We start from the raw sequence: 20,033 nt of genomic DNA on the forward strand, positions 1-20,033 counted from the left end.
TTAAAGATGACGGCAAGGCGGGGGCGTCATGTGGTAAAGACACACAGATCTGTAATCGGATATTCAGACAACAAGTGAACGAGAGGAAGAAAGAAAGAATCAAGACGTTGATAGAAAGCAGCCCCGCCGGGTTTTTACCTAAATCCCGGGGCCCTTTGGGTTTCTGGTCAGCATCACCATGACTACTGACCTCTCTAGCTCACACTCCTTCCCCCCTCCGACTGTAAACACCCTTCACTTTCACAATCTATCAAACCCACATCTATCAGCTAAGCGACACATCCGCTGGAAGACCTCCACTCTATACACAAACTCCTTCAGGACTTGAAAACCTTCAGGACAAGAAGGGATCAAGTCGTATGTGACCTAAAGGGGGTAACCCCAAGTTTTAGTTCACAGCTCTTAAGTGCCCCTGATTGTTGAAAATGACATCTGCTTAGATTGACGCATTGTTTCCTGTGCAGCATCTAACTTATCAAAATGTCAAGACGAAACCTCTACATCCAGAATGTAGACTTCTCTCCATGATCGATGAAACTGAGGGTTGTGGAATTTGTAGAGATGGTGCAGTTGTTTGAACACCAATGAACATACATTCATTCAAGCACTGTAATCCTTCCTCTCTATGCTACTTGACGGTACAGCTCCATTATGCAGAATACAATTCCCCTATATTTCAGACAGAAGTGGTATATTTTTAAACCCCTTACATGCACTTGACAGCTACAGTTATTGTAACTTTTTAAGGTTAAGATTCTCCATAAAAAGTTTAAGATCAGGTTATGAAATGCCGAGGGAAAAAAACACAATTGTTCATGGCCAGTCCAACAACAGTATGCTGCTTACGTGCTATGCATCAATAACGGATGAGAATATATTCATATTTCACTCTAGAGGGTTGCTGTGTGAATTTCTGGTGATACATTTTGTTGCCAATAGTTGTTAACTTTCACTTGAGTAAAAAAGTTTTGTTGTTTAGTTCAACTTATCCTCACTTATCTGAATAATTCCTCCACCACAGTAATTATAGATTCCCAGCATCTTAATTGGAAGGTCTTGCATATTCATGTGAACGTTTGCACGATAAAAGGAGTAAAATAAGAGGAATGGTTGCATTTTTCAGAGTGTCACCGCCATATCATTGTTTCTCAGCGTAGCCTCACAATGCAGTTGTGATATACAATGAGGTATATTTAAACATTATGGACTATTGCGGAGGATCAAAGGTTGTGGATTACAGCAAAAGGATCTAGATTCATTGGCATTGGGAGTGCTCGAATCTCATATGGAAATCTCATATGATAACAGGCGGCTGGGATTTGTCTCTTTGGCTTCCAAAGAGCTGAGATAAGGACAGTCTCTGGAGAGGCGGCGAGCTGCTTCTTCTGTAGCTATAGTCAAATTCTGGGCAGCCCGTGAACCAGTAGGCAGCTCCTCTGTTTTTGTGTTGGCTGCTCACACCAAGCCATCGCACGGCATATGCTGCTCTCACACACTTTAATTAACCTCATCCACACACACACACACACACACACACACACACACACACACTTTAAAATACTCTACTGGATAAGCGTGTGTGTATGGAGGCAGTTTGACTTCCTCTCATTTAAAGGGAAAAAAAAGCCGCTTTAATAGCAACTGTGAAAGAGGTGACAAATAGAAAAAGCAAGGGGAAAGTGAAAAAGTATGTGTGTAAATGAGAGAGGGAGAGAGGGAGGGGATGAGAGAGCAAGACTTTCTTTCTCCCCTTGTATCAATAATAGTGTTATAATAGGTTCATTAAAATAGCCCTGGTTCCTTTACCTCCTCCTCTATATTTAACTGTTCGCCGTCCCGTGGGAGCGGGGAGGTATATGCTATCATATTACACTACGCTACATTACACACATTCATTACGTGCTGAGTAGACACTCCTGGCTCCCAGGAGCACCCATAAGTGGCCGTATTATTCTAAATCGCCAGTTTCACGCCGCAGGAGGGAAGAATGGAGGAGGTGAGGGGAGGAAACAGGGAAGGTGCAGGGAAGTGGCGAGGGATGATGGTGAGCGGCTGACTCAGGAAAAACAGGTTTGGGATGCGGATTTATAGGCGAGGAGGGGACGCACGGCGGCTGGATGTGCAACCTTGACAACCGCACATTCCCCTCCATGAGAAATCCAGCCGTGTTGTTTTGGTTTCGAAAGCGTGTCATTTCACTTCCTGATCGCGTCTAAGTGGTTAACTGTGGGACGCTGTGATTGTTGTGTTTTTGTCCTCTGCATGTGCAGCTGTGACACACGATGGTGCAGAGTAAAAAAACAACTCGCCACCCTCATCCATCCGCTAATCGTTTGCCAGTGCAACGACTGCGATGGACTCGGAGAGGCCCAGCTTTGTAGAAACACAACAAACATCCTCCCGACACTGCCCTCTCCCTGCTCCCCCTGCATGTGTATGCGTGTGTGTGTGTGTGTGTGTGTGTGTGCTTCCTTCTCATTACAGCCACACTAATTACACTCTCATTAATGTAATTAATATTCACTGATCCAGCTCCCACTAGTCACAACATCAAAACAGCAGCGCGGACTGATTAACACACATACACATGTACACATTGTCCACTGATGAATACACACAGGAGCTTAATATAGAGAGATCAGCCACAATGACTGACTTTAAAGCTGGAGGAGAGTACGCAGAGAGTTATCTCGCAATGCTTAGGTCAGTTCAATTCAGCTCAGTCAGAGCCATCGCAACAAGCTTCAGAGATGGAATCTGGACAAATCTGAAAGTGATACGTGTTTTTTTTAAAAAGGCCCCATTGTCTCAAATAAATTCCCAAATCTTTTTTTATAATCCAAAAAGTCACCACATAACTCTTCCAATGAAAAGTCAATAAAATATGATTTACAAGGCGTTGACATGTTTTACAGCTGCACACAAACAGACATAAACATGAAAGACATACCGCATGGCTCTCAGTGCAATTTTGTACGCCAGTTCAGCGTCGTGAGGTAGGAGAGAGGTGAAGAGATAGCGGGCGAAGGTGTGCATGGGAACACTCTCTCTGTGGACAATCTCTCCGAGGCCAGAGTACGGACCAGCTGTTTGTAAAAAAAAACACACAGAGAACAGATATACAGACACGTTAAAGAAGGGGGGCGGTGGAAAAAGTTTCATCTTGTATGATGGACGATATAAATAGACAATTACTGTAACAACAAGTATATTTTCATTTTGTTGTGTACTAAATCGTGATTTTTCCATTGTATAACGTGGAGTGACTGATCTGGTCTCTCCCTTCCAGCCAGGAAGAGGCCACGCAGCATTAAAACACACCGTGACGTCAAAAACCATATGGTCATGTGTGCAGGCTTGGCCTCATGCTCGCTCCCTTCCCTCCCCCCTCTTCCTGCACTTCCCCTCGTCTCTGATGGGTTATTTTAAACCCCAACAGGCTCCCAAGCCACAGACCACATCACACAGCGGCGCGGCTTGCAGCCTCCAGAGGCCCGCAGAGGCCTCGGAGCCTGGTGTTCTATTAGCAACGGAGCCAGAGGTGGGTGGTCGCGCCGGGGGGCCGAGGCAGGGCTGGGGTTTGGGTGGGGACTGGAGAGGAGACTGGCTGCTGCACCGGGCCCTCCAGGATGTGTCACCTCCATCCTCCTCTTCCTCCTCCTCCCTCCTTCTCCCTTTCCCATAATAACCGAGCCCCATTCTGCTCCAGCTCCAGTCTTGTAAATGTACACACTGTTGTGTGTGCATGCATGTGTGTGCTGACACAATACCCCTGGTGTTACTGTGTAAAGAGCTCATTTTGGTCTGGCCCAGGGCAGCTCAGCCTCTGTTTGTACCACAAAATGAAAGGATAATAAATAGCGAGACAGAGTCCAATGTGTTTTTTTCCAACGTGGGGAGGTGTGCCTATGTATATGTGTGGAGACTGGGAGGTGGTAGTGAATTAAAGGGAGAATAAGGGTGAAATAGAATCCGTCGGCTCCCTCACCCTCGAGCAGGAAGACGGCCTGTTTACGGAAGATTTTGACCAGGGAGTCGTCCAGTTCCACTTCTTGCAACTTGGCCAATAGCTGCTCTTCATTGCGGCACACCTTTTCTTGAGCGTACAGCCCGTCGGGCATCACCCGCTGCTGGCCTAAACCAATCAGAGCCGTCTCCACTGCGAGGGCCACGTACGATTCGCCGTCTCCCAGCAATCGCTGCACAGGCATTCGCTGGAGGTCTGCTCGGGTTACGACGCTGGAGCAGTCTGTGGAGGAGAAGGAAGAGGAAGGGAGTTGAAACAAAAGCAAGTGAGTCCTCACAAAGTGGCCAACAACTGTCCTCTATGGAAAACCACTGTGTCAGTCACAAGCAAAGATCTGAACCCAACAACAATCCAAAATAAAGATCAACGCCTCAGGAGCATTCCTCTGTTCACTTCTCTGCCTCAGAGGAGAGGGCTATTTCTGTGAGCAGAGGAGGCAATGAGGGACGGAGCAATGGTGGAGTGTAGGAGAAGAGAATTTAAAAGCGTGAGGGGAGGCATTACAAGATAGAAAAAAGAGACAGACAGGGAATATGCATTTCTTACACATCCACATTCTAATGTATGTTGAAAAACATAAAAGACCTGAAAATGTGCCTCATTATATGCTGCAACACAGACTCAAAATGACTCTGCTAACTCAACATGGCGAAGATGTGAATGTAAATCATGTAAGTTGTCATCTCACATTTCAGATCAATCAGTGGGAAGAACATGCACCATCTTGAAACATTAAAATTTCATAAATGTGTGTGTGTGTGGAAATATACAAATGTTTACATATTTTCATTTCATTGTAGTTGCATTTGTCGTGTATAAAGTTATATTTTATATGTATATGTGGTAGTTATATTACCTGTGCATACACACAAATGCAAAAAAAACACACATCATGATCTTTTTGTGTCATGCTGCCCTGGAAGTCGGGCTGTATTTCAGCATTATGTGTACATTAGTTTGTATTCAGAAAGCTACAGCACCTGAGAGGTCTAAGCAGGTGTTGGAGCCCTCCTCTCCCACTCGTCCTGACTCTGTCAGGGTGCTGAACAGGGTGCCGATAGGATCCAGGGGGTGTCCCACCCAGCCCTCCATGTTGGTTATGGAGGTATGGCCTTTATGGAGCAACTCTGAGATAAGACAGAGCAAATAAAAGACAGCTTAGAGAGACACATAACACACATACAGTATGTACATACACAAATCATTCAGCAGCCTTTTTCAGAATATTCTCTAAAATGACCTATGCTATGAAAATGAACATCTCTTACATGACAAAAAATGAACAGCTGAAAAATTAAATGAAGGATTTTTAACAGTGACCTTTTCCCCCTCTTTGCACCATCCATACATTCTTTCTGTGATGTTGTAACTGTTGAGTTGGATGTGTTCTGGTGTTGATTGTGCGCATAATTCGTGAACTTGTGGGATGTCATTCTCACTAGTTTGTATATTCGGAAAGAATTCTCGAGTAGTAAAAATGATCTTTACCTTTCTTGTGCCGGCGGAAGTGCTCCAGTTGTCTCTGCTGCTGCCGCCGTAACGTGTTCACCACAGCGATGGCCAGTCGCAGGGCTTCTCTCGGGTAGCCATGGGAACGCAGAGCATCCACCCTGGCACATGCCGTCGGGACGTGTTCTGACGAAAAAAAGGCAAAAAAAAAAAAAAAAGTTCAAACCTCAATCCTCTTCTCATCGGATGCTGCGCCCATGCACCCACGACTGTGCGCACGACGTAGACTCACCGTGCCACAAAGGCCAGCCGCGAGAGTCGAAGAGGGAACCATCCTGGTTGTCATGGTAACAGTAGTTGGCATAGAGGTCACTGGCTATAATGTGCTGGAGGTGTCGGTCCTGCCAGTGCAGGTCACAGGCCTCAATGGCCCGTGTGAACACAGTCCTGTGGGGGCGCATCTCTGCAGCGGAAGAAAAAGAGGAAGAAGAAGGAAGAGGAGGATTTAATGGATGTGAAAAAGGCGGTACGGCCCACATGGCAGCTTTTTTAGATACAAACATCATCTCATTTTTTTAAATGAACATAAATGGCTGTCAATGAACATAATGATCACTTGGAAAACTGACAGCCTGAACCGGCTCCTACACTACATAGAATCTGCTGGGATGATACAAAGGAAGCAAACCTCGATGTTTGTCTAAACTGAACAAAAGCTCTCAGGGTGAATGGGCGACATGGAAAAAACAAACTTGAAGCAAAACTAAAGCAAAGCAAGAAGAATGACTCTTTAGGTGAGCGGGAATCTTCCATACAAAAGAGGCAGAGGCCTCAGCGCTGATGCTTTTCAAATGCTACATGTAGCACCTCTGACCTTCACCACTGTGAGATACGTTATTGCAGAGTAAAGATGTTATTGACAGACATACAAAACTTGTCAATCCCTGACCTTGGTTGCCATGGGCACCCTGAGGCAGTGAGTGGGTGAGGTTGGGCAGCTCGTTGCCGTGGTTACCGTCCTCCCAGGGGCAGACGTCCACGCTGTTCCATCTGCGCAGCTGGCGCAGCCAAGATGACTTCTGCTCCGGTTTACAGTGCGGGTTCAGTACGATGCACATCCACAGGGCCCCTGTACACACACACACACACACACACACACACACACACACACAAACATTAATACACACATACACACACCTCAGTTACCTGCCCTACTTCCCTACTGTGTGACGATGATGTAAGCAATGAGTCATGAATACAGGAAGGTGCACTTTTTTAAAGATTTAAAAACATCCTTAAACACAGTTATTTTGCAAGATTGGAAGCTCAAGTTGGTTTTCAAAGACAGACAACATCATAACATTGGTTCTTTTTCTTTTAGAGCGCATTTTATATGCTGCCGCCATCTTGCACTGGAATACAAAACTCTGTGAAAACAGAGAACTTAACTAGTCCCGAGGCAATGCTGACTGCACACATATCATTTTGGAGTAAATTGGAACAAACAGAATATGAAAAGTGGCTACGTCTCCAAGGAGGAAAGCACATTCAGGGATTTTACTCTCAAGACTGCTGAAGATATGTACACTCAGTGTGTGTGTGTGTGTGTGTGTGTGTGTGTGTGCGTTGTACGTACAAATGTATGTGTGTAAAAGGCAGAGAGAGTTTAGGACGAAGGACGAAGACAAGGACAGAGACGGCACATGAAGAGAGAAAACGAATACAAAAGGTGCAGAACGGAAAAAAAGGGAAGCAGAAAATGAAATGGGAGTAGAGATGATTTGGCCGAGGAGACATGGGTGAAGACAAGTGAATGAGGCATGGCTTTGTGTCTGGAGGAGAGGAGTAGCTGCGGCTCAAAGAAGAGAAGGACAAAAGAGGGGGAGAGAGAGAGAGAGACAGGGAGAGAAAGGAAGAGAGAGAGAGAGCAGCGCCAAGAGGCAGCATTCACCACACATCAGGGGGAGTGATAAGGACTTGGGAAGAAGGGTTTTTGAAGTGTGGACTTCAAAGAGACCGTACACACACACTTCCAAAAATACGTGGGATTGAAACAGATGAGATCACTGCGCTGTCCTCACAAAGTGCAGAACAAGACCAAAGGGAGAAAACGAAACATCATCATCAACAACAACAGCAGCAGCAGCAGCAGAGGAAGAGGAAGAGGAGGAGGCGGCGGTGGCGGCAGCAACCAAGACTTTAGAGGGAAACTACAAAGACAGGAGACAACACGACTGCTGTCCTGGTGATGGGCTTGCTGCTTTTTTCGGTTTGTGAGGAAGCATTTTGCTGTAGGTACAGTAACGTCTGTCAAAGGAGGTACACGCTTTATCAAACCAAAACGACTGCGGCAGCGAGCGGCAGTCTGTCACATCGACTGAATGTATGACAGGACGCGTTGGAAAAACATAAACCAGGTCATAATATTTGGGCTTTTGATGGGATGTGAGGTGCTGCGTTAAACGGCTTGTAATTCACAAGGACACTCTTGCTGAGCAGCCAAACATAACATTCACACAGCGAGAGGAAGTCACCGAAGAGAAGAGTGTGTGTCTGAGTCTGAGAGAATGTGTGTGCATGTGTGTGTGTGTGTGGGATGTTTTGGAAACAAAGGACAAATAAACAAACAGAGAGAAAAAAAAAAGTGTGAATGTGTGTGCGAGCGCTTATGTGTCAATGTCTGAGTTCGATCACCCACCTTGCTAAATCTGTCGGTGCCTGTACACAGTGGTGTGACGATTTGTCAGCGTGTGTGTGTGTGTGTGTGTGTGTGTGTGTGTGTGTGTGGTGTTTTTTCCCCTCACCAAGCTCATCCCAGAGCTGTCTGTACTTGTCGGTCATGGTGGTGCCCTGCTGTCTCCACAGTGCCAGCCGTGGGTCGGCCATGAACTGTTCTGTGATCAGTGTTAACATCCTCGCTCCGTTGGAGTCACGCATCTTCAGCATCTCCCTCACCTACAGCAGGAGAGAAGAGGAGGAGAGGGGACAGGGAGGACGGTTACACACAGGCTACAAGTAAAGTATACACAAACTTAGAGACATGCAACACCACTGTGGACTACACAAACAAGTGACATAACCGTAAGTATATAAACACATACATTAAAGTGAACCGATGACAAAATCAAGCGAGAGTCAAACAAATGTAAGCTGTAGGCCTACCTTTATGCTTTTCTACAGCCTTGTTTGTTTGTGCATTGTTTAGATATCTATATTTATCTGAAACTGTATTTAGATATCTTTACTAATTCATGTATTTATTACCAGTTTAACATTTTCTTAAGATTATATTATTCTGTGTATTGTCCTATAGATTGCAGGTGAGCAGCTGCTTACATGGATGAATAAAGTTGTGCTGAATTGGAACTGAATAGGAAAATAAAAGCGATTCCCCCATTAAGACAGGTTATATAATCTGTCTCAGCTGTATGTCTGCAGAAACATGTATAGAGGTCGGCTGCAGATGACGATGAGCAGGTTTTAATGTTCACTCAAATCCTGTGACAGAATTCCACATTTTCTGTCAACGCCTCTTCTCAAACGTTGTTGACACCTGTCCTTACTTCTTCTTCTTTTTTATTTACAAGTCTTGACAGCCATTCAAACTACCGTCAGGTGTTCGGAGTACCTTTATGGTTTCATTTGTTTAGAGGTCACAAGGTCACATAGAACTGTACTTAATAATAAAAAATGCAAACAGAGCTGCATTGTACATTGGGCTGGATAGTTTCAGTACATAACTATACTTTTCAAAATAAAACTACAAAGGTTTGATATATATATATGTAAAAAAAAGAACAAAGGGTATTGGGACCACTGAGTAAATTCTTTTTTCTTTTTCTATCTGGTGCATGTCCAGCACTAGCACCTTTTTCACCTTCTCTTACAAACAGAAAAAAACAAGAAAAGCATTGTTTTAAACAGCCACCCTTAGGAATTCTACACATTTGGAAAATAGTGACTCATATGTGTTCCTATTCACAGACACATGAAAAAAATCATCAAACACAGAAACACATATAACCAACACAAATGCATATAGAGTGCATGTTTTTGTGATTCGTTTTGCTTTATGAATGTACCAGTGTGTATGTGGCTCTCAATGTGCGTGTGCGCAGATGTGTATGTGTCTGTCAGTGTGTGTGTGTGTGTGTGCGAGTGTGTTGGAAAGGACATAACAGGCATCAAAGAGCATGAAGCAGAGAGATGTTCTAAAAGCTGGGCTGGGTGGATGATAATGGCCTTGGCTTAGAGTCTTTACATAGCATACAGCACATTAATGCTGGCCTGGCTCTGCTACTGTAAATCCAGGCAGCAGAGAGGACCACACATCTCTCATGCCATCATTAAAATTGTGGGTAGGGAGTAGTATTCTCCTCCTTCCATACTCCTGTCTCTCTTTATCTTACACAGCAGGTGTAGCTATGAAACGACATGCAATCTGATGCATGTGCCAGTTGAGTTTGTAAGCTGTTTTGTCTGAGATTACATTAAGCAGAGTGCGTCTGTGCCTGTGCCTGTGCCTGTGGCGGTTGGGCTGGTATGTTTTGTATGCATGTAGTTATGTTCTGTATGTGTGCAGATGAAATGTCGCAGGCCCTCTGACCTTGCTGAAGAGCAGGTTGAGCTGCTTGCCAGAGCCATGGTATCCTCCCTGGGAGAGGAAAAGCTTGACTTGCTCCTGAACCTGCTCCTCATCCAGGTGCCAGCAGTTCTCGTCGTCCACACTGGCTCCCGCTGTGGGGTCCGGGGCCCCTACACACATAACATACATTAAGACATGTTATATGTGCAGTCAGACCACTGTATTGTCTTCACTGTCTCTTGTTCCAATTAAAAGTGTGATGTCATTGGTATAGAATAGCACCTTATCATAGGATACTGTGCTGTATATTTCCCAACATCCCCTTGAACCTGTATTTGGTGAGTATATATGTTTATCTTTGGAAAGCATCACTTTTCAAAATGTGGAGCATTACTGTGTTTGTGTTTTACCCTCACGGTTGCGCATCTTCCGACACCTGTGAGGATATTAATTTGTGTCATCAGAAGCTTAGATATAAGAACACCCACTAGTATAGTAGTAATACTGGGAGGCAACAACAACAACACACAACGCTGCATTTACAAACTGGGTCATGTAACACTTACCACAGACATCACATAACCCATTCTATCATTCATATTTTCCAAAATCTAATTAACAGTCAAGCCCATTCTTTACAATGGTGATGTTGGAATAACAACTTCATTTAAATGATATTTATGTTCCATAATTTCATGTAGTCTACCCTTTTCCATTAATACTACCCTGACTTATTCTGCACTATAGACAAGCATGATTTTCAAATTGAACAAATAACTCATCACTGGAGATAATATTGACAGTCAAACATTGAACTGACACAGTCAATTTGAATATTTAGTAGTTTGCCCTACAGTGGCAAAGCAACGTATCTTTCTTTCTCCCTCAGAATGTATGTAATGTTATTTCATAGGACAATAATCCGATAAAGTGTGAAAGCAAAGAGATATGGAATAGGAATAATAAAGATGGTTAAATCCACCTGATATATTTTAGTTTACATTTCCATAGATATTGATGGAGGAGTCGTTGGATCAATAGTATGTTAAAAAAAACAAAAAAAAACAGTCCTCAGTTATTACAGTCTTGTGAGGAAGACCTGTTTCTGTCTTTGTCTGTTTCATGATTGACACTTCTCACATCTCCCTTCGTGTTTCAGTTTTCACATAGTTGTTCCTCTCCTGGTGTGTTTTCCTGTGTGACTCCATGTCTCATACACATATGTATTTTTTCATGCCTCCCTCTATCCCATGCATCTGTCATGTTGTTTCTCTACACTGTTTGTCCTTCACCATCCCCCCCTGTATTAAAGTAAGCAAGAACAATATCGATAACTAGAGATATGCCCCTCTCTTTATCTCTCTGCTAACCTCCTCGTCTCTGTCTCTGCATCCCTCTCCTCTCAGTGGTAAATAACGAGTCTATAGTGTGGATTAAAGGCACACAGTCTCTCCTTTACTGTTTGGATCTCACTAATGAGTAACATTGATCCTGCCACACTTTTCCTCCATCATGCAGTCAATACATGTACGTATGGCAGCAGGGAGACACACACAAACCCAATCACGTGGTTTTAAACATGGCCGCCACCTTCTCCAAACACACCCGACCCCACACACACACACACACACACACACACTTCTCTCACCGTGGACCTGGTTGATCTCCGAGTTCTGCGACAGAATCTCGTCGGCCAGTTTCTGTGCGGTGGGCAGCACCTCTGTGTGGTGAACTGATATGAGATACTGGACAAACTTCTGTAGCTGGTCTCTGCTCATCTGGAACAGGGTCTCTGAGATTGGCAGGTGAAGTTTGACCTGCTCGGGCTTCCGTACTCTGTAAAGCGAAAGCGCCACTACATGGGCGCAGTAGAAGATGTCTTTGTTTCCGCATGTGCATGTTACGGCCGTGATCTTGCAGCGGTCGAAGCTGACGCTCACACTGCATACGAGCTCCGGGGACGAGGGCGTGGCGGGGTCCGTCACCGTGCCGCTCAGATGAAAACCTGGAAAACAGAGAGAAAGAAAATAATGAAGCCATCATGTAGTAGAGCCATCTTTCCTTCTTTTATCTCCAAGACAATTAGTTGATCAAGGGGGAGTTAATCAGCAGCATATTTTTACACTGATGAATCATTCAAATAATTATTGAGCTAAATTACAAAAGGAGGCTCCATATTTTCAATTATGAGTGTCTCAGGTTTTGTCTTCATAATATTAACATTTGTGGGTTTTAGACAGTTAGCCCAGCAAAACTTGCACTCAATACCACATCACATGACAGAACAAACTTTTCTGCTTTGCTTTTTTCACATTTCAGTTATTAAATTCAAACCTGAGCCTACTTTGATTGTTAAGACAAGATCAGAGGTTTAACCAGTCAGTGGTTGTTAAATAAGACAGAGATTAGATCTGGCATCTATGGGCTCCAGACAGAGCCAACAACTGGACGTTTTGCCTTCGCATTAATGAAATAAGAACTGAATGACTCCATCGGCCCAGTGAATGTGCCCTTTAATAAATGACATTATTGAGTCAACTCTAAGGATGGATGCACGCAGCATGGACTTTGAACAATTATATGAAACAGACTCAGTTGGCCACGGTCACCTGCCAAGGCCCCATGTTCTCCTATCATGAGAGCATGATCAGGACCAGCTGCAATCCACTGTTATGACTAGTATCTAGATGCCTGGGACTGAGTTTGGCGATCCACTGCTAAAGGAGGAATTGAGAGAGAAGACGAGGAAGTGAGTGGTGAGTGCGGCTGATACAGTATGAATAACACAGCCTCTTGTTTGAATATAATGTTTGATCTTATCCTGACTGCGCTATCCGGAGGCACGGCTGGTCATTATGCGAGGATGAATATGAATGAGCGGGGCGGGGTCCCCGGCGGTGGCCTAAAACACACACTCATGAGCATATGAAAGAGACAAACGTGCGCGCACACACCGAGCCACAGCGTGAGATCATGCATTTATTAATAATGGGAGTGGTTAGGGGAGACAGAGAGTAGCTTATGAATGCATTTATGTGCTCAGAGGAGATCTCTGAAATGCATGTGGACCAGGCATAGACATACATCTCTTAAATATGTTTATCAAAGCGCTGAGCAGACGCATCGCTGTGATATCAAGCATGTATTAATGCAGATATCAAAGTGTTTTCTGGGCCTCTACATTAGGTAAGAAGGGAGGGGCGGGAGTTGAATATTTCATGGGACGATGATGGAAATGGGTTGAGGGGTGCACAAGCAAACTGAACAGAGGTCAGGTCAAAGTAGCTTTTCCCTCCTCCTCGATGGTTGAGGGGTGCAGCAAGAACGCAGGTGAACAGGAAGAAAAACAGAGAAGGAAGTAAACAGGGTCACGACCTTTGCCTATAGTGCTGCCTGTGCCCTCAGGATGCATATAAAAATAAAACAAGCTGGATGCAGAGGCCTTACAATTCTCCTCCACAGTGTCCCATCTGACATTGGTAGAAACACAGAGTCAGACAGGCTGTTTAAACACGCCCTGCATGAGTTAGACTGTATCCAAAATTCAAAAGGCTCCATTAGCATGGATGGATGCTGCGAGCCTGCGACGCGGCATAGGCGTCAAATTAGAAATAGCAGTATTGTGTTTTGTCGTGCCCTTTTGCTCAGCATTATCTGCAGAACCAATAAGAGTTTGGCTGCAAATGTCTAACAGTGCAGAACTGCAGAACATTGCCATGGAGATATGCTTTTCCATTCTGAAAGCCAGCTGGCAAAGGAAGTACATGTTCGTTAACAATATCCACAGAAGAGGGGTGTGGATCGAATATGGCAGCCACTTGCATCTGCAGTGATCAAAGCCTATATGTCTACAGCTGTGAGAGAGAGAGAGAGAGAGAGAGAGAGAGAGAGAGAGAGAGAGAGAGAGAGAGAGAGAGAGAGAGAGAGAGAGAGAGAGAGAGAGAGAGAGAGAGAGAGAGAGAGATTGTCACAAGAAGACAAAAAGGTTTACATGGTGCAGCTGGTTGTAGAACTGGGAGCTAACACATTTAAACAGACAAATGAGCGATGGCTTTTCATACTTGCAAGTACACGTGTGTGAGTGTTGGTGCATGTTTCTGTGTGTGTATGTGTGTGTGTGTGTGTGTGTGTGTGTGTGTGTGTGTGTGTGTGTGTGTGTGTGTGTGCGAAACACAAACTTGTGTTTCAAGAGTGGCCCCTGGTCCAGAGAGGGGAGAGAAAAAGAGAACATCAAAAACATGTGGGGCTGAGGGAGCTCAAAGACAAATCAACCTCTGATACAAACACTCACACACTTATCAGACTGCTGTGTAAAAGCAGCTGCACTTTTCTACAAAGGTCTGTCTTTTTTTTTCGTGGAGAAAATTAACAGGGTACTTTTTTCACACAAAAAAAAATTAAAAACACATGGAAAATGAAAAACTAATAGAGATAAAAGACTTATCCTCGTTTGAAAGCAGAAGTCTGTTGTGATTCCGTTTGCTTTAATGGACACTCTCACTCTATTGCCTTCCAAGCCCTTTTCATCCGTCCCTCCCTCCATCCACATTCCCACAGCGCTTTCCCTCTCACTCTCTGACAGATGGGTAGGTAATGAGTTTCGCCTTTCCCCGTCCAATCGTCTGGGCACCAAAAACTGCCCCCCACGCCAAAAATGCCCTTTTAATTTAGCCAAGCGCTGAGTACAGGGATATTACTGTTTAGGTACACACACACACACACGCACGCACACAAGCAACACACACCTCCCATGACTCCTGGTTGGGTGGGTTTGAAACCTTCAATGTCTCATGTGCTAGCTATTAAAGAGCCTGGTTTCCCCCTCACCCAGTCCACCCAGCTCCCCTCCCCGAGTGGTGCTCAGGGCTCTTTTCTGTGCATGTTCAAGAGGCCAGGGTTGGCTTTCAAAGTAACCATGGCGGCCATTTTTAGAACAAGGCCTCTGTGAGGTTGCCCTAGAAACCCCTCCTGACCGCCCTGGTGAAGTCACACTTGGCCCAAAGCGCTGTGTAAGGCAGTGAAAACAGTGTGTGAAAGACTGAGCGAGAATGAGCATATGTATATATATGTTCAAATCCCACAAAGGCCTGTGGACCACCCACACTCCTTGGGGGACCCACATCAAAGCATTCCCCCAAATAGTCCTTTGCTCTATCTTTTTTCTCTCGTTTTGAAACTGTATTTAAGTAGGCTACCGATAAGCCAGCATGCCCTCTCCTGCCCAACTAGGACCACTTCTGTCTATTCAACAACAAGGGGCCCCAGAAATGCCGGACTCCTGCTCTTATTTCAGGGCAAAAGGGCCCAGACTAAGACCTGCAACTCCTTCAACATACATCTGCTGCGACGGCAGAATACCGCCTTTATACGCTTCCTTCCTATAAAACACAATTTAGCTTCCCACATGAAGGCGATTGGCGGTGAATGGGGCCAGGCCTGAAAGGTTTGCTTGTCTAAGCACAAAAGTGTTCAGAGTCCCAAAATCACTGGAGAAAATTAGATTGAGCAACATACATATATTTCCGCAATCAAATTAAGATTCCAAGTCAATGGAGAAAATTCAGGCCCAGCAGTGGGAAGGTCATTAAGTTTATTGGCTGAATTGGTTCATGAGTGAGTGTCACCTAAATCTAATATGGCACCACGCAGTTCAGGCAGCACTCATCCGTTGTATTTCTGTGTGTGTGAGTGTGTGTGTGTGTGTGTCTGTGAGATACATCCTGAATACATGATTGATTTCAGTGCAAGAAATAAGATGAAGCAAATGGGCTGGTGTGAAAGCGAGTCAACAAAAGCAAAGAGGGAGAAACAGAGAGAGCAAATAGATATTTAAGGCCCATTCGCCCTGCGCCGATTCACTTTAGCCTTGCACATTAATCAAATTACCTCATGAGCTGCAGACAGACAGAGAGCAACACCTAAATCTCACTCTGCCCTGCTAGAGCTCCTCTGATCCAGAGCAGGGTGGTGGGGGCGGGGCGGGGGGGGGGGGACCACCTGTGGTAGTTGGCGCTTCAACATGGGATTCAACTTTGGTGTTGACCAAAGATAGCCAGCTAAAACTTAGCTGAGAAAAGGCTACTAGACTGGAATCCAATCCGCTTGGTCGGATTGAACCGAGAGGCCCCTCCTGAAAGGAGATCTGAACCACAACTGAAGAAAAAGCAAAGCTCTACAGCAGGTCGAGGAAGGGTCAAGAATTATTGGGCAACCCCCCCCCCACCTCTAGCACAACCTCCATCCCACCCACGGCTACAGCAGCATTTCCTTCACCGCGGCTTCTCCGACTAGCTCGGTTAATAAGGCTACAAAGACGAATACAAGGCCTTTCAGCATCTTAAAGCGTCGGCCTGTGTGACTAACAATGAGTACATGCGTGTGTGGTCCCTATAAGGAAGCACCCATACAGAGACCATAAACAGAGATCAATGTTGTTCTGCAGGAGACCTTGCTCCAGGCATGTGTGTGCATGAGTGTGTGTCCTAGGTGTGGGACGGGCTGGAATAACACAGCTGAGCTCCAGGGGCGGCCATATTTATGCCTCAAACCCTCTGTTACACCAAAAGGCCCTTTTCTCGCCAGGTATATTTTCATTGCACATGCAAGTGCACACCAACACACACACACACACACACACACTTGCTCACAGTCTGAATGCTTATTCCGACAGACACAAACGAGAATAAATTAATGTTTTGAGATATTCTATGAATTTCAATGCTTTTACTTCCGCTTGAGATTCTGACAGCAAAATCTGCATGCTAATCATAAGGATGGGAGGGAGAGGATATCTATGTGTGTGTGTGTGTGTGTGTGTGTGTGTGTGTGTGTGCTGACGGCTGTGTGGGTGATTGGAGTTGTCATCAGCTGGCGGTTGAAATGACAGTCGACTACTGGGCTGCTGCCACTTAGTTTCCATGCGGTACATCAGGAATGACTTGCAATTTTCTAACTATCACTTTCAAAATGGATTCTAATTTTGCTGGATTGGGCCTGTCAGGCAGAGCTGGTGTTACTGCTCCACTGACTGATCCCAAAGGTTGGCGTTCAGATGGCTGACCAGCACAGACAGTGATGCCTCCGTTCAGGGGATGCGGATCGAGACTAGACAAAAAAAAAAGGATGAGGTGATGAGAAAATGAGCTCAAGCTGGAAACCGATGGAAGACTTGCGAGAAACGGGAAGTGCGGGATGAAAAATATCCTAACAGTTCATGGGAACACGCAGACTCATGATCAGGGCCTCTTGCTGTAGACTCACTATTTGAGAATTTGTATTTGTATGATTGTTTTGGGGATAGTGCTGTCATATACTCTCATTGGATTTCATTTGTACAATAAACAGACAGTATCAATTAGAAAATGTGTCATTCTGGACCCGTTCCCAACCACGAAGTGGTTGGGAACGGGTCAGGAATAGTCTAGAATGGCACATGATGTGTTGATTCTACACTTTGCACGGATAATACAAACAAAATATGATGCATTAGAGTTGCTGGTGGGTGGATAAACTGATCCCTCTTCTTCCCAGGCGTTGTGCTAAACTGAGCTAAGCTGGCTCCAGACTCATATTTGATGTGCAGACATGACAGTGGTAACAATTATCTCATATATCTCTGCAAGAGAGCAGGTGTGTTTTCAAAAATATCAAACTCTTCTTTTACATGCAGATGATACAATTTGTTACATAGCAACACACCACAATGTCACAGCTGCTGATAACATGAAAAAAGGTTAAATAAATAAATAAATAAATGTCGCCCAATACAACTGCTGCAATCTGACAAAGAAAAAACAAACATGGATTTTTGCACTTTTAACAAAGCAGGGTATATTTTTCGCCCTTAACCATTAAACACGTTGGTCTAAAATTACTATTTTCTGTAACTTCAGAACGGCACCTGTGTGTGTGGTATTGGGTGCACGGTGCGGTTAGCCGCTATTCAAAATCTCTGTCACTGGAGAAGCCGGTAGCCTGCTAATTCTGTCTCCTGGCTGTACATTAACTATACATTATCCCCCAATCCATGTGCAGGTTCATTAGTGTGAATGAAATTACAGCTGGCTGGAAATGAATGTGTGTAATTAGCAGAGGTCCGTCCCAGTAGAGCCACGCAAGCTATAGACGAAGGTAATGGGATCCATTGAAAAGCCATTGTCTGCTAGTTCATGCCTTGAGTGTCTGTCTAATGACAAACCTATACAGTCAAGACATTATAGCACAAGCGTCCTTCTTCCTATGAGGGAGACGGGTGTAGGTCCAGGCAGCGTGTGCCATGTGTCTGCCGGGAAGACGGCTCAGAAGAAATTGTGAAAAGAATAAACAAAGAATACTCCAATGTGCGTTACTCTTGCTTAATTTGAACTTTGTGATGAATCTTTGTGATACAAACAGCTCTGAAAAATGTGTCTTGATGTCAAACTCAGAAGCCAAAAAAAGGTAAATCAAAAAAGAGGCAGAAATAGAAGAAATGTAGCATAAAGATTCTGTAAAAGTAGCTCAACAGGGACAAAAAAAAGCTACCGCTGTGGAAGCTAACATGGCTGAAAGTGAACAGAATTCATTTGCATATGAAAATAGCTGGACACTAACAGCACTGGACTGAAAACTACAGCATGACTGTGTGCGCACATGTGCGAGTTTGTGTACGTGTGTTTTGAGGTTCACTTTATCCACGCCAGGAAATAACCTTACACTCTTTACCCTTCCCATTTCGTTTGGAAAGTCATCCGACACACACACACAAATACACACAGACATGCACACACTTCCCCACCCTTTGACACACACTCATGATGCCTTCATGCATGCACGCATATTGGCTTCAGTGACTCCCTGCAGTCAACCTCCTTCTGCTCACAAACAGCCCCTCCTCTTTCCTCTTTCGCTCTCCAATAACTGACTCCTCCCCTGCCCCCCCCCCCCCTCCTTCCCTCCCTCCCATGACACACACACACACACACACACACACACACACACACACAGCTCCAGCCTAGCCCTAAGCTGACCCGTTGTGTGTACTGACGTCACACACTAGACAAGGGGAGGCATCATTCCAGACAGACACACACACGTGCACACCCACACACAAACACACACTCACAGTCACACACACACACACACACACACACACACACACACACACACACACACACAGGCCCCAGCAAGGGGGAAGCTGCATTCCAGCACAGGCACACAGACACACAAACACAAATCACCACGCCTGGCGGTGGGAAGCATGGGGAGCGCTCAGCTGTAGCGGGGAGGCGGGGAAGGAGGGAGAGCCGGGGGAGGAGAAGAGGGGGGAGTGTGTGTGTGTGTGTGTGGGGGGGGCTTTCAGAGAGAGAGCAAGAGAGGGAGAGAGAGAGAGAGAGGGAGGGAAGAGGAGGGAGGAGGAGGGGGGGCGATGGCTCTGTGCCAGCGTTCCTCTGAGCTCAGCACTTCCCCTTTCAGCTCCAGCCAGCCGCCAGTTTGCGTAACGCAGCCCATGCAGCCCTGCCGGCTCGTGCTTTAACTCCTTCCTTCCTGGAGTCGCCGAGGTCACACGCTGGCTGTTCTCTGCTCGGCGGCGCGCGCCACTCATCCCGGTTTTACACCACCCCTCCCCACCCCCCAACACCCATCCATCCATCCACACACACCCTTCCCCTCCCCTCCCCTCCCCTCCCCTCGCTACCCTCTTTGCCCAACATCCCTGCAGCATCCCCTCGGCTCCGGCTGCCCCATTATAGCAGCGAGCGCACCGGCCCACTACTCATACTTTCACATTATTACCTGACACAGATGGAGGCAGATACAAAAACACACACACACGTGCGCAGACACACACTGACAACACGGGGGAGAAAAAAAAAAGACACACAAACCAGGAAGTAGGTTAACCTTTTACATGCCACTGCAAACTACTTAAATGCAATGAAAAGAAGCTTGCGTAGGCTATAAATCTAAATAGGTGAGTGGCCTGTTTGAGGG

The 20,033-nt window shown here is 45.4% G+C and overlaps 1 protein-coding gene across 1 annotated transcript in view; it reads right to left on the reverse strand.

The window, feature by feature from the left end:
• LOC146981380 (zinc finger SWIM domain-containing protein 6-like) overlaps nucleotides 1–20,033 on the reverse strand; it is a 42,157-nt gene that overhangs the window by 5,697 nt on the left and 16,427 nt on the right. Inside the window, exons 2-10 of the mRNA XM_085786516.1 lie at nucleotides 11,710–12,066; nucleotides 10,083–10,231; nucleotides 8,281–8,431; nucleotides 6,426–6,605; nucleotides 5,769–5,939; nucleotides 5,516–5,662; nucleotides 5,008–5,154; nucleotides 3,989–4,249; nucleotides 2,951–3,086 (exon numbers count right to left, since the gene is read on the reverse strand). Coding sequence (XP_085642642.1) covers nucleotides 2,951–3,086; nucleotides 3,989–4,249; nucleotides 5,008–5,154; nucleotides 5,516–5,662; nucleotides 5,769–5,939; nucleotides 6,426–6,605; nucleotides 8,281–8,431; nucleotides 10,083–10,231; nucleotides 11,710–12,066 — 1,699 coding nt within the window. The remainder of the gene's footprint in view (nucleotides 1–2,950; nucleotides 3,087–3,988; nucleotides 4,250–5,007; nucleotides 5,155–5,515; nucleotides 5,663–5,768; nucleotides 5,940–6,425; nucleotides 6,606–8,280; nucleotides 8,432–10,082; nucleotides 10,232–11,709; nucleotides 12,067–20,033) is intronic.

Source organism: Trachurus japonicus, chromosome 9, assembly GCF_045865225.1.
Source record: "Trachurus japonicus isolate A0001 chromosome 9, Traja_1.0".
NCBI lineage: Eukaryota > Metazoa > Chordata > Actinopteri > Carangiformes > Carangidae > Trachurus > Trachurus japonicus.